This window comes from Danio rerio, chromosome 3, assembly GCF_052040795.2.
Source record: "Danio rerio strain M-AB ecotype USA chromosome 3, GRCz13ab, whole genome shotgun sequence".
Classification (NCBI taxonomy): domain Eukaryota; kingdom Metazoa; phylum Chordata; class Actinopteri; order Cypriniformes; family Danionidae; genus Danio; species Danio rerio.
The window spans coordinates 2,528,649-2,543,278 of record NC_141023.1 but is presented as its reverse complement, the minus strand read 5'-3'; the positions used below and the strand labels follow the sequence as shown (position 1 = coordinate 2,543,278).

The window sequence follows — 14,630 nt, the reverse complement described above, 5'->3', positions numbered from 1 at the left end:
CATACAAACTCTACACTGGCTGGGGAGAACATATGCCATCTGGCCCAGCTTGGACTCATTATCATATCACATCCTGCAAGAGATAAAAGCTGCCTGCATGTAAAAACTACGGTGGCCGGGATGTGCAAAACAACATTACAAAGTTTGAAACACTTTAACAAAGCTCGAGACAAATTTACATTTTGACAAACATGTTTACTTATCATCAGACACAATTACATAGGAAAAACAATTTTACAAAGGACGAAACAAATTTACATTTTAGAAAACAAATTAACAAGACACAAAACACTTTTACAAATCCTGAAACAAATTTACAATTACAGATTCCTTACGGAAAGGGAATGTACCACACCCCGTAAGTGACATAGAATGTACCACACACCGGTAGTGACATAGAATGTACCACACACCGGTAGTGACGCAGGGAAACGTTGTTGATGTTGTTGCTGGTGAGTGCGGTAAATTCGCGCTGTGGAGTACATGCAGGGCCGGAGCAAGCTGAACTGCCGCTCTAGGCAGAGGACGATCACGCCGCTCTCAACCCCAATGTGAAAACGAAAGTGACCGGTTATGAAAATGAAGTGAGGTGTCGTGGACCTTTATTCTGCCGCCCTATGCGCGGATATAACTGAGGACGCGCGGCTGCTGAGGGAGGGAGGGAGGTGTCGCCGACGTTGCTCTCTCTATTCTGCCACCCTATGCGCGGATATAACTGAGGACGCGCGGGTGCTGAGGGAGAGAGGGAGGTGTCGCTGACGCTGCCCTCTCTATTCTGTCACCTATGCGCGAATATATCTGAGGACGCGGGTGGTGAGGGAGGTGTCGCGGACATAACTGAGGACGCGGGTGGTAGGGGGGTGTTGCGGACACCTCTATGAACGCGCCGGCCCTGAGTACAAGGCGTGAACAAAGTTTATGGTGACCGAACATGGACTGCGGTCGAGGGTTGTTTTGCCCGTTTTGTGGCAAACACATGTGCAACTTAACACGGTTTTGCTTTGCGTGTGGTCGGTGTTTAGAGTTTATAAAGGACGCGGACCAGACGGAAACGCCAGACATGCTGCATCCATGTGTTCAATATTTTTACAAGATCCACTCGGTACGCTGTAATCATGAACTTGATGTCAAGTCTACACGGTGTAAACCTCTGCTTGAGGACTCTTAACGGTAAACTGAAGAAAGCCTGTGTTATGGTTTAACTGGTGTCCGTGTTAATCTGAGTTTGCAGATTGGCAGATTCGTCACTTTTTCACAGCAACAAAACATGCCCATACCAAATAAAGATTCTTATTACTTGGTGTCAGTGTATCATTGTTGATTTAATATTTGTGTGGCAGAACAGCATAAACCAAAATTAATCTAAAGAAATCATTATAATTGACATGTCATCAACAAGATTCGAAACCAAGTCAAAAGGTTCCTCACGAGTATACAGGTTAAGATTGGTTTTAGTATCTTTATCAGTCAACATGTGCCGTGCTTTAAATGTTTCCATGGACTTGCATTTCCATGTTTTTATGCACTCTCACGCTGATCTTTTCTTAGAATAACGCCTGTTTCACACCGCAAGCGTCAGCGGCGCGTGAGCAGAGCGTGAGCAGCGCGTGTGTTTTCGGCGTCCATGTTAACAGATTAGAGCTTTCATACCGCACGCAGCAGCAGCACGTCAGAGCGAGGCGTGAGCGTCGCCGAAGCAGCAGTGCAGCGATAGTTTCGGCGCTGGGTCTATTTTTGACGCGCTGCTCACGCTCAATTAAAGTGACAGTGCATTGAGAATGACCAAAACACATTGAATGACAGTAAAAACTAACAATTTTACCCAATAAATGCGTTAATAATGTCAAATGGTTTATATATAGTCATTCAAATGAACTTAAAACGATTAAAAACGGCAACAAACATTTATTTAGGCCCGAACTACAAAACCAAATGTAAAACTATTTTACTATCAGTTTTGCTTAAGTTGCACACTAGTGTTGTAGGAGAGGGGAAATGGAATATTTACGGGATTTGTAGTCCATAGCGAAGTGTATTGTGGGTAGTGTAGTGCGACACGCATGCTGGATTATGTGAGCTCGCTGTGTTCTGTGCAGCTAGCAGAGCAAGAAAGTTTTAATCGGCTTTGTTTTATGTTCACTCGAATTATTCCTACCGGAAGCTGTTTGCACTGTGAATCTGACAACACGAAAATAAGTAAAAGAATGGCATGCATGGGTTACTTTTGTCCGTCTCATCATCTGCACGAGCATGAATTAACGAGCTGTTATTCTGCCGCTAGACATCACTGAAGCGGAGAAATTAACACTAGTTTGATCATGTATAAATATCATTATAACTATATTGTATACATATTATTATAACTAGGTCTACAGCAACCTGATAATTAAAAAACAAATGACATGATATCACAGGCGATTGTCTTCTGACTGTAGACACTTCTCATGTAAGTTAGCTTTAGAAGCATACAGTACTATTTGATCTATAAAATTTGTAAAATAAACATTTGCAGGTTAATGAAACAGCATAGGAGGGGCCTTGGTACAGATGAAAAGTTTAAAAAGTGTATTTGTATATAGAGAGACATGGGTAACTAGATAGAATAGACAGAGATATGTTGATCTCAGCAGCAGCTGCCGAAGAGCTGCGCGCTGCAGACGCAGCTGGTGTGAAAGGCAAACGCCTGCGTGCTGCTACTGCTCGACATACGCGCTGCTCACGCTCTGCTCACGCGCCGCTGACGCTTGCGGTGTGAAACGGGCGTAACTCTAATTTATTTTATCGCAGTTAGTCAAACCATGATTTTTATAGTTGTAGACTTGTGGAAACCTGTACAAAGTCACACAGTGTGTGTGTTACATTCCGGGTAATCCGGTGTGTGGTACATTCTATGTCACTTCCGGGGTGTGGTACATTCCCTTTCCGTAAGGAATCTGTAATTGTAAATTTGTTTCAAGATTTGTAAAAGTGTTTTGTGTCTTGTTAATTTGTTTTCTAAAATGTAAATTTGTTTCGTCCTTTGTAAAATTGTTTTTCCTATGTAATTGTGTCTGATGATAAGTAAACATGTTTTTCAAAATTAAAATTTGTCTCGAGCTTTGTTAAAGTGTTTCAAACTTTGTAATGTTGTTTCGCGCTTCCAGCCACCGTAAAAAAACAATACATATTAAAAAAAAAAAACACCTGATCGCCCCACATTTGAAAAAATGGTCCAGCCCTCCTGGCATTTTCAAGAATTTCCAGATGGCCAGTCCGCCCCTGAACTTCACACACCTGCACCAGCAATCACTATTCCCCATATAACCCCCTCGATTCCAGTCAGTCAGTCAGTGGCTGCAATCAATGTCAGATTGGTTCACATTGGTTTCTCCCTTACTCGCCTTCTTCCGTGAATGTTTCCCCTCTCTGATGAATGTTTCTCCAAAGGACGTTTCTCCTAAACCGGATGCACAAGCTATCATTAAGGGGAGTGGCTTTATGATCTATGCTTGAATGAAGATCCTTGTGTACATTCTGAACAACATTCCGTCTGCTCACCTGCAAATACTATCACTTGCCTACTTCTCCTGTTGTTTGATCCACTGTGTGTTTGAATAAATTGCTGAAAAGTGTTAACCCTCCTTGTCCTCATTGTGTGACTATGACACATCCACTGCATAAAACATATGCTGAAATTGTTGGTGGTTCATTCCATGGTGGTGACCCTTGATAAATAAGGAACTAAGCCGAAGGCAAATGAATGAATGAACGATAATATAAACAGATATTGATATAAACTAAGTTTAATGTGAATGTAAACAGACAGGAAAATCTGATCCGATTAAAATATTATGCAGCCTTAAAAGCATCAGCCAATACACCTCTTGTCATTGTTTTTATCTTTAATATTATTAAACAGACCGCTGTATCTGCTGCATTAGATGTAACAGAACCAACCACAAATGGACACTTCTCCTAATCATTTGCTAAAAATGTATATGAGTGATCTGATTGTACAAAGTTTGCAAAGATAGACCACAAAGACACCAGGAAATGGCAGATGAAAGCTAGAAGGAGTCAAAAGCAGAAGACAAAGGACTATACTTGTAACGACGGGGTGGAAGTGACAGAGGACAACAGGAGGTAAGATCCAATATGCAGGTTTATTCAATGTCGTCAAGCAAGCAATGGTCAAATCAGGTACAAACAGGTATGTGTAGGCAAATCCAGAGTCGTAATCAAAGTGCAGGCAATAGGTTGTAAGGCTGGCGGCTAAACAGGATAACTAGAGTAAACAAGGCTAGGATCGAGACACGGAGAAACAAGACAAGGAGGAAACGCATTGTAATGTCACTATGGGCGAACAAGACTCGGCAAACTGGAAGGGTAAAAGAGTGGCTTATGAATGGTGTGATATCAGTCTGTGAAAAGGTTCAGCTGTTGATTGCAATCAGAATAGATGATTGACCAGGCGTGCGTGTTTGGAAGAAGTGCATGTATGAAAATGTAGTCCTGGGGAATGCGGAAGTGTAGTTCTGAGAGTTTGTGTGATAACCAGCGATCTCTGAGAGCGATCGCTGGTTCTGTAACAGTACTTGTCTTATAAGCTTTCATCTTTAAAATAAACCAAGTAAATCATCTGTTTAAAGAGCAGAAAAATAAGAGATTTAGTCAAATGAATCAATATTTTCAGTAAGTTTTGCTTTAAATATATTACTGTGGCAGGTGATGTTGAAGCCCCGAGCTTCATGGTGTTGAAAACACCTCACGATGGTGAAGAGACCTCAGCACCATCTACATGTGACAATGTCAGAATATTGCATCCTCTAAGCCAGAAAAGAGAAAGTCACTCATAGTAAAATATCAATACTTTAGAAGTGTTATGATGCTATGCTTAGATTTGCATTGCAGGGCTACAAAGAAATTAAACTGATGTGTGTGTGTGTGTGTGTTTTATTTGTTAAAACAGGAAGCTTTACCACTGCAGTATCCATGCATGTATGTGTGGTTTCAGTATGCTTGTATATGTGGTTTTTCACAAGCAAAACATCAGCGCCAGCATCAAAGCAAAAATTCAAACTGGGTTTATGCCAAAAAAAGGCATGCATGCTAAAACCAAGAGACTTTGTTCATTAAGTATTTAGCAATATTTTGTTTTAGATTAGGGCTGAAGACTTTACACTCTTGTTTTCGATGGCTTATTTTTAACTTGTTTATAAAAGCTAAGACATTAGATAGTTATTCATTAAAAATCTTTTGTTAAATATCTTTGTTTAAAAAAACTAATCTAAACCTATTAACTTTCATTGAGCTTTAAAAAGCAAGACCTGTCTATAGCGTGCACGAACAGTGTTGCTAAATAACCAACTGGACTCTGGAGTATAAAAACACATACTTTTATTGGTTGTACAGAAACATAACACTGTGAATGTTGAAATCTCTCACAATCAGTGCTTTATCTAGTACATGGATGCCCAAACTCAGCCCCGGAGAGCAAGTGCCCTACAGAATTTAGCTCCAACCCCAATTTGGCTGATAGGAGCTGGGTATTTAATTTTCAAATCACCCAACGGGAAAGCTTGACTGGAAGACTTGCCTGCCTGAAGTATCACAGAATGCTTCCTCTAATCACTTTTGGAAGAGGCATCTTAAGTTATTTAAACTCTTGTTATTGAACAGCCTACACACTCTTAACTACAACATGTTGTCTTGGCATTTTCATTAACAGCTAGTTTTTCAGTTCAGTTCCATACAAACTGCAAAACAATTCATGAAAATGCAGTTGCCGCTACCTATATTAAAGCAGTTGGTTTACTTTGTTATTTTAGAAAATAATGTGCGTAGAGAATGTGATTATGGAGTGAAAGATTAATGAACTACCTGCTGTGTGGGAGTGGCCAATGGGATAGATGGTAGTGTGCAAACTTTAGAGCAGTGTTGCCGGGCAAGTTTGGAAGATTATGCCATCAGTGGGCAATCAAGACACATCTACTTACTATTTTGTTGCCCATTCTCAATAGTAAAGTAGCCAAGCAACATCACTCAAAATGTTGTCCTGTATATCATCAGAAATGAGGAATACAGCATCTTCTGGTCAAGCAGGCAAAGGACTTATGAAATAATGCAAAGTTTCAAACATTGTCTACAATAGAAGGATGGGTTAAAGAAAAGGTTTAAGCAAACTCCACAGGAAAGAGTTTTTTTTTCACTTCTTTAAATATAACAAAATCACATCTTTAAAAATCACAAAATCACATCACACATTTACATCTTTTACTAATACTTTGAAAAAGTTACTGAAGTCACTGAAGCTTCACTGAAATTATTAAAGTGTCCTGAAAACAAAAACTTAGAAAAAACAAAGAAATTAAATGTATGTATTCAAACTTTCAATGGCTTCTTGTTTTGAATATTTTCTCCATTCCTCTGGGATCTGACCATTCCCGTCAAATCTTTTACTGTAGTATATCTCCAGATCTTTTTGAAATCTGCACACAAACCACTTCCAGTAGGGCAGTTCAGAGAGATCAGGAGTGATGCTCCAGTTTTCATAAACTTCTCCTGCTCTTCTGTAATCTCTCCAGAGAACTTTTTCATCAGAGTCAATGGGAAAAAAATACAGATTGCTGTTTGTTACTGCTGATGTGCAGATATGTGCAGACAAGTAGGAGGTATTCCGGTGATGTATTCCACTTAGTCCAACTACATGATGGAAAGCAACACTGTGATCTCCATCATGGTTTTCTATGGTGTTTGTGCAGATGGCCAGACAGAACGGACACTGAACCCAACAGCACCGACAGAAGTGATCAATCAGAAGCTCATCTGGCCTGAACTTATAGTCCAGCTTTACTGGAAATGTGTTTGTGTTGAACCTTTTGCTGATGACAGACGATATTTCAGGAAGTTTTTGTCTTATTACATCTTGTAAAAGATTTACATTATCTACACTCCTGTATGTGACTCCACCGAGGTGTTTTTCAGAGAAGATCAGCTGATCTGAGAGCTGCTGTGTGAAACTCTTCAACCACAAACCAACATCTCCACTGTTGACTTGAACATGTTCAGTAGATTGATGTGCTGCGTTCATGATCTTCTGCTGCAGGAGTTTAATGTTCTCCTTCATCTTGGGTAAAACACTGATGCTGAACTTATCTCTGATGTAGTGCCTGACTTCATCTCTGATGAAACTCTTAAAGTAATCTTTGGAATTATGAATGTAGTTCGTGTATTTGTGAAAAATCTCCTCTTCTGCCAGTGTCTTCAGGATGTGTTTCTCCAGATTTGATCTGTTTCCATTCAGTGATTCACAGTTTGATCTAATTTCATCTGCTAAATCTCTGGCAGTTTTCTTGTAGACGCTCTGCTCAATGGGCTCTCTCAGTTTCTGACAGATGATCTCAGCAAAAATGGCAGACGATGTTGTTCCACCCAAGTGTTTCTGAAAAACACCATAGTATTCTTCTCTTTTCTTTTTAATGTATATTTCAGGATCATTGTCTTCTCTGAAAAGTCTGTGTTGGTCAGTGATCGTCTTGTTTGCTCTTTTGCAGATAGAAAGAATCAAATCCACAAAGAATTCATTCTTGAACACATATTTCTCTCTTTCTTTCTGGAATTCTGTTAGTTTTTTCTTGATGTAATCTGTTAGAAGTTCAATGCAGCTGATGTTGTAGCCCATCTTTGAAATGTTAAATGACTGAATCATTGTGTCTGTCTCATTTTGAACATCCATGACTAACTTTTTTATTTTGTTTTCGTCATCTGGTGAAAGTGTTCTATCAATTACAGATGTTTCCTTAACTGTTCTGGAAGCCTCTTTAATTTGCTTTATTATGGACTTTTTGAAAATAACATATTTAGAATATGTGCACAGAGCGAAAATATTGTTGCTCTCATCGTCCTCTTTCCAGTAGTGAACTAGAAGCCGCCATTCATAGATGTTACTAAGGAGGAGTCTTACATCTTTTATAATATCAATGTCTCTGATAGGAGGAGTGTCTGAAATGATCATCTTCACACTCTCTTCCCAAAATGAATCAAACTCTGTTTTCAGTTTCTCTTGATCATTTGCTTTACTTTTGAGTTTTAAGGCGAGTTCTTTGCTCTTTTCATAGAGAGTGTTTTCATGATGTGTCCGCTGAGCATCAATCTTTTTCTTCATGTATCGTTGCTGAAGAATCTCATTTAATTTCTTCTTTGTTTCTCTCAAAAGGTTTTCTTGAAGCTCCTTGATTTTTATTTCAAATGATGTTCTCCACTGAACAAGTATATCTGCATCTGGGTCTTTCTCAAAGAACTCAGACATAGAGTTTTTCACTTCTTTACTCGTATTCATCAGTTTTTCATGCAGATCAGTTTCCTCAACCTCATCAATTGCTTCATTGTCTATTTTGTTGTATAGACTGTTCTCAATTTCCAACATGGCACTGCGGAGAGTCCAGGACCACTCGCTGTATGTGGTCTCCAGTTTCCTATAAGCTGAAATCTCCAGAGAATTTTTGAAGCTGAAAACGAACCGTTCATTCAATAAAGCTTCACAGAGATCTTGAATACGACTGACTAAATCTTTTAGCATCAGTCCATGTGATTTTGAGGCATGAGAAATAACGGTTTTCTTTAGTTCTTGAACATTCTCAGAGTATTTTGGGTTTGGTGGAGCCATTGGTGGACTGCCCTCCCAGAGTTGAGCAAAATACTTCACATCATCCTCTATGTCAAATTTGATAACATCACTAAAATGTTCAGCATAAAAGTCTTCCTCTTCAGAAGCAAGTTTGGTCATCTCATCCAGTGTCTCTAGCAGTCGTCTTCTTCCCTCCATGTTTTTCTCTCCAGCTGTGACGTCTGACACGTTCTGATGCACAAACACACAACTGGGATTCAGTCTGACCTTCTTCATCCTCATGAAGGCCTGAACAACAATCTGAAGAACGTCCTGCATCTCAGATGGGTTTTCTCCAAAGATGTTGATCAGTGTCAGACTTGCAAAACCAACAACAAATGTGGCCAATTCATTGTCATGACGTCTTGTTGATCTTCCAGCCAGTTCTAGAGCACGAAGACCCTCAGTATCAACAACCAGAATATAGTCAAAGTTAATGTGTCTTTTCATCTCCTCAGACACTTTGACCAGCTGCATGAAAGCTCCTCTGGTGCACCTGCCAGCACTGACGGCAAACTGGAGTCCAAACATGGCGTTCAGCATGGTGGATTTCCCAGAGCTCTGGATCCCTAAAACTGACAGCACGAAGACTCTGGTCTGGTCTCCCAGTTTCTGGACGAGCTGATCAAAAACAGCAGAGATCCAGACCAGAGGAACATGAGCAGCATCTCCATCCATCAGCTCCACTGGAAACCCAGAGATCATCATCTCTGCTGCGAGACTCGGGAGAGAAGAGAAGTGAACCGGCAGATCTTTCTTGTTCTCCTTCACAGATGAACATGATTCATAGATCTGACCGATCTCCCTCATGATGTGCTCCAGACCAAAGGTTGCAGCTTGAAGATCCTCAGATATTTTCTTGAGTTCTGTTTCTTGAGCTTTGGTTTGCTCAGATTTATCATGACTCTTTTTTAGGTTTTTAAATGCTGACCATTTTTCATTGTACACGTATTGGAGAATAGAAAGATCATGGGATGTGTATTCATCCAGAAGGATTCTGAGCCCTTGTAAAAAATACATCTTCTTTTGTTTGGTCTTTGTGTTCATTTCCTTAATAAAGAGCTTCATGAACTCACTGATGTCAGATTCATGCTGTCGTTGACGGATTTCCTTCAGGTCTGTTTTCTGTTTTCTACTGATTTCGATCTCATCTCCTCGAAGTCGATGTAGCTCTTTGTTCTTCTGACTCCACTGATGCCACAGTTTCCCCTGATGAGGCAGAAATGATTCTTTGATTTCTGTCAGTTTTTTCTCCTCCAGTAAACTGATCATCTGCTGTGCTGCTGCTCTTCCTCTCCTGCAGTCTTCATCATCTTTCTCATCTACTCTGATGTCTGAGTGTTTGGAAACATCTTCAAGTCTGAAAGTGGAGGATGATTCTGAGAGACAAACTGTTATTGCTTTCATGAGTTCTTCAGAGACATCTGACTGATTTCTGTCTTTCAAACCAATTTTCCATTTCCCTTTCCGTATTGTACTAAGAGATGAAACATCTTCAGTAAACAGACAAATTAGAGGCTTTAAATCCTTGTAGAGGTTAAGCAATGATGTTATTTTGTCATCTGTCCGGTCTAGTTTCTGCACAATAACCACATTGACTGAGGCCATCTCAGTGAGGATCCTCCACTGTTTCTCGTGGTCTCCCGCATCTCCATGTAGATTACAGAAGGCCACACAGTCAGTGAATTTATCATCATCTGATCCAGAAGGGCAGAACCAGGCGATCTCCACCACTCCATCCATCAGGACTCTGGATCTGCTGCTGCCTGGGCAGTTCCTGTGGAAGAACGTGTTGTGTTTGTCATTGATCAAACTGTTCATCAGCTGAGACTTGGATGAAGACACAGAGCCAAACCTGGAGAAAAACACCATTGGAGTTTGTGCTTTGTAGATGGGCTGGGTTTGACTGATGGTTTCATTGTTAGTGTTTCTGATCTTCCAGCTCTTGTTGATTTGTCTGAATGTCCAGAGAGGAAACTCAATCTGTTGAGTTTCTGGATCAGGAACAAGCAGAGGCAGAGCGAACTGACACTGGGACAGTTTAGTGACCATCAGCTGCTTCAGGAAACCATCAGCACAATGAAACGCAGCCATCTGAACATCCATCGGGTAAACAGGCTCAACTGTTTTGGTACCATCAGCAGTTTCTACCAATTCCATGAAAATATCAGCCTCAGCCAGGCATTCACATGATATATCTGTGCCTTGTTTGAGAATAAGTTGATTGATTTTAATGTTCCTTGCCCTGTAGTCCATTATCAGTAGTTTGTATGTGAAAGTCTGCATCAGCTCCTCTTCAGAACAAGTTTTTTGAGACTTCAGTGAATATGCGGTTAACTGAAGAACATTTGTAGCTGTCATTTTAAGATTTCTGTTGCAATTCAGTCTTTTAAAGAGGCGCAGCATTGAATCCATTTTCTGTGAAAGAAACAGCATAAATGTTAAGCAGGGTGCATAGCAGTTGTGAAAAAAATTGTGAAACTGCAACTAGCAGAGTTCATTGCAAAACAAAATTCATACTTAAAGTAAGTTATTTAATTTTTTCCTTATTATCACAAACTGTATTTGTTCCCCTTCAGGTGGGGAACTCCAATGCTATTGGTTGATTTGATCTTAGAAAATCCACGAATGGGAGGATACGGTTCAGAAGCCACTTGTCTGAAAGAGTATGGAATTAGCCAATGAATGCAAATGAATTGGCAGTGTAAGCTTGCGCATGTGTGCTTCATTGCCAATTATCTTCGCATATGAGCAAACATTCGCTATTCTTTTCACTTCAGAGACTTTCTGATCAAGTCGATGAGGGTTCCTCTTGATGAGTACAGCGATATCCAAGCGAAAGAGTGTCTCCCGGTCCAGAGTGAGTATACACGGTGGCCGACGGTTGAGCTGGGATTTTTCCTTGCCTGGCATTCTTTGGGTCCGGACCTCCAGAGCGGTGCGTATAAGTTGCATTTCTTTCCTAAAAGAGCAACACAGTCGTGCCGTACATCCTTTTCAGGATGGCGCTCCGACTGTGCGTTTCTGCATGCGGGGGTTTCCTGTCTCCGGATCATGGGCACGATCACTGCATTACATGTTTGGGGGTCCAGCATGTTAACGTGGTGCTCACGGGCGGTCCATGTCGTCACTGCGATGCCATGACCGTTGCGCATCTAAGATCGCGGCTAGCTTTTGTAAGAGAGCGAACCACCCCAGCTGTCCCCTGCTCTGCAGCGGGCACTCGGGCTGATCTGAGGGTCTCAGTGGGAGATAATCCGCAACCCACAGTCTTGCGGACCCCCCACTCCTCCAGGCACTCCATCCAAGCTTCGGGCAGTGGGAGTGATCCGTCTAACCAGATGGTAGCTCTCACGCTCGCTGACAACTGAGATCAGACGTCCACCACAGCATCGGAGGGTGGGCTTTCACTGTACGACGAAGATCCAGACCCGCTCGCCCCCTCCGGGCAGGTGAGCGCCGTCAAAACGGATCCTGAGGCAGACATGTTAGCCGTGTTTTCCCGGGCTGCTTCGGCCGAGGGGTTGGAGATGGTTCATCCCCCAGCTCCGCGGCCGGACCGACTAGATGGGTGCTACGTAGAGGATCAGAAGGCGAAGCCCTCAAAGCCTCTCGTCCCCTTCTTCCCGGAGGTGCACAGTAGGCTCACGCAGTCTTGGAGGGCACCTTTCTCTGCCCGTGCTGCGTGTCCCTCTGCCCTCACCGCCTTTGACGGTGGTGCTGCCAGGGGGTATGAGGCGATCCCGTCGGTGGAGCGCGCTATCGCGGTCAATCTTTTTCCGTGTGGCGCTTCTACTTGGCGGGGTCCGCCCCATCTCCCGTCCAAAGCCTGTAGGTTATCTGCCTCCCTCGGAGCCAGAGCTTACAAGGCTGCGAACCAGGCTGCTTCCGCCTTGCACGCGCTGGCCACCTACAAGCGCAACCAAGCGCAGGCGCTGGCCGAGCTGCACGAGGGTGGGTCTAACCCAGGCTTGTTACACGAGCTGCGCACCGCGACCGACTATGCTCTTCGGACTACTAAGTCCGCCGCGTGTGCGCTGGGGAGATCGATGTCCACAATAGTGGTCCAGGAACGCCACCCTGGCTAAACCTGGCTAATATGTGCGACAAAGTTCGCTTTCTTGACTCCCCCATATCCCAGGCTGGCCTGTTCGGCGACACCGTCGGTGAGTTCACCATGGAATTCAAGGCGTTGAGCAATTTCATCTATCGGCGGGACCAAAAGCCCGCTCCGCCCGCCGAGCCATCCACCTCTGCTGCTCCTTGCCGAGCACCACGAAAAAAGGCAGCCCCCCCTGCCCAGGGCGCTGTTAAGTCCGGTAAACGGACCGCGAAGCGTCCCTGAGACAGGCCATCTGGAGAAAAGGAAATTTGCTCTTTCCCTGCTGGAGGGCGGGGCCCCTATTCCAATGGTACTTTTCTTTGAAAGAGCACTTTTCCGCTTCCCCGGATGTGACAGCATGAACCCTGCAGGTCCGGGACGCGCTGCTTCCCAGCTCGCAGGCTTTATGTGCTTTGCAAGTGGTACACGAGCGCTGGGGGGATGGTCTCCTTTCCCCCAACCCTCAAGCCCCCTCTCCGGAGCTAGGGTGCGGAGCCAGAGCGAATCGCTCTCCTCCAGCTCTTCCGCGGGACCCTCACGCTTCCCCGATCAGCACACCCATTCCGCGCTGCCCCACCGCTGGTACGTCAGCGATTGTAGCGATGAGTCCATTAGCGAGGGCTCTGCCTGACTGGTTAGAGCGGGCCAGTACGCGTATTTCCATGTCTCCATTCTCACACGCCACCGTCAGTTTCTGCGATTTGCATTCGAAGGTCGAGCGTGGCAATACAAGGTCCTCCCCTTCGGGCTCTCTCTCTGGTGCCTTAGCGCCCCTTTGGCTCGATGGCATCCGCATACTCAATTATCCCGACAACTTGATGCTGATTTTAGCCCAGTCGCGGGAGCAATTGATTATGCACAGAGACAAGGTGCTCTGGCACCTCTATCTGTTGGGGCTTCAGGTCGACCAAGAAAAGAGCAAACTCGCCCCTGTGCAGAGGATCTCTTTTCTCGGGAAGGAGCTGGACTCGGTTACCATGGTAGCGCACCTCTCCGGAGAGCGCGCTCGCCTGTTGCTGAACTGTCTGAGAGAGCTCGACAGCAAAGTAGTGGTCCCACTGAAATACTTCCAGAGGCTAAAATACTTTCAAGACGCAGCCGCTTCACACCGCTCGGATTACTCCATATGAGACCACTTCAGCACTGGCTTCGCGATCGAGTCCCAAGACGCGCATGGCACATGGGCACACACCGTCTCTGCTACTGCGCTGTGTCGCCGCGCCCTCAGCCCCTGGAACAACCCCTTGTTCCTACAGGCCGGTGTGCCTCTAGGACAGGCGTCCAGTCATGTTGTTGTTTCAACAGATGCTTCCAACACGGGCTGGGGGGCCGTGTGTTGCGGGCATGCAACTGCGGGCCTGTGAATGGGTGCCCAGTTGCATTGGCATATCAAACGCCTAGAGCTGTTGGCAGTGTTCCTCACTCTGCACTATTTTTTCTGGAGCAGCAACACGTGCTGGTCAGGATGGACAGTACAGCATATGTCAACCATATGGGGGGTATGCGCTCTCGCCGCATGTCTCAGCTCGCCCGCCGTCTGCTCCTCTGGAGTCACCCGCGGCTGAAATCGCTGGCTCAACTGTGCAGCCGATGCGCTCTCACGGCAGCAGATATGCTTCAGAGAATAGAGACTTTACCCTGAGTCTGTTCAGCTTATATGGGCACGATTCGGGGAGGCCCGGATCGATCTGTTTTCTTCCCCCGAGAACGCTCATTGCCAGTTGTTCTTTTCCCTGACCGAGGGCTCTCTCGGCACGGATGCAATGGCCCACAGCTGGCCTCAGGGCATGCGCAAGTATGCGTTTCCCCCAATGAGCCTGCTCGCGCAGCTATTGTGCAAGGTCAGGGAGGACGAGGAACAGGTTCTGCTGGTTGCGCCCCTCT

The 14,630-nt window shown here is 44.2% G+C and overlaps 1 protein-coding gene and 1 long non-coding RNA gene across 2 annotated transcripts in view; one reads left to right on the top strand and one right to left on the bottom strand.

Annotated features, from left to right (window-relative positions):
- The window catches only part of LOC147845392 (uncharacterized), a 258,299-nt gene that overhangs the window by 140,580 nt on the left and 103,089 nt on the right, over nucleotides 1–14,630 (top strand). The window lies entirely within an intron of this gene.
- LOC147845393 (interferon-induced very large GTPase 1-like) lies at nucleotides 5,373–11,050 on the bottom strand. Its single transcript, XM_087243497.1, has one exon. It carries the CDS (start codon nucleotides 11,048–11,050, stop codon nucleotides 6,347–6,349), a length of 4,704 nt encoding a protein of 1,567 aa, XP_087099623.1. The 3' UTR covers nucleotides 5,373–6,346.

What these genes read in the sequence shown, in the direction of transcription:
- LOC147845393 (XM_087243497.1), bottom strand. Translation starts at nt 11,050, where the DNA reads ATGCTGCGCCTCTTTAAAAGACTGAATTGCAACAGAAATCTTAAAATG.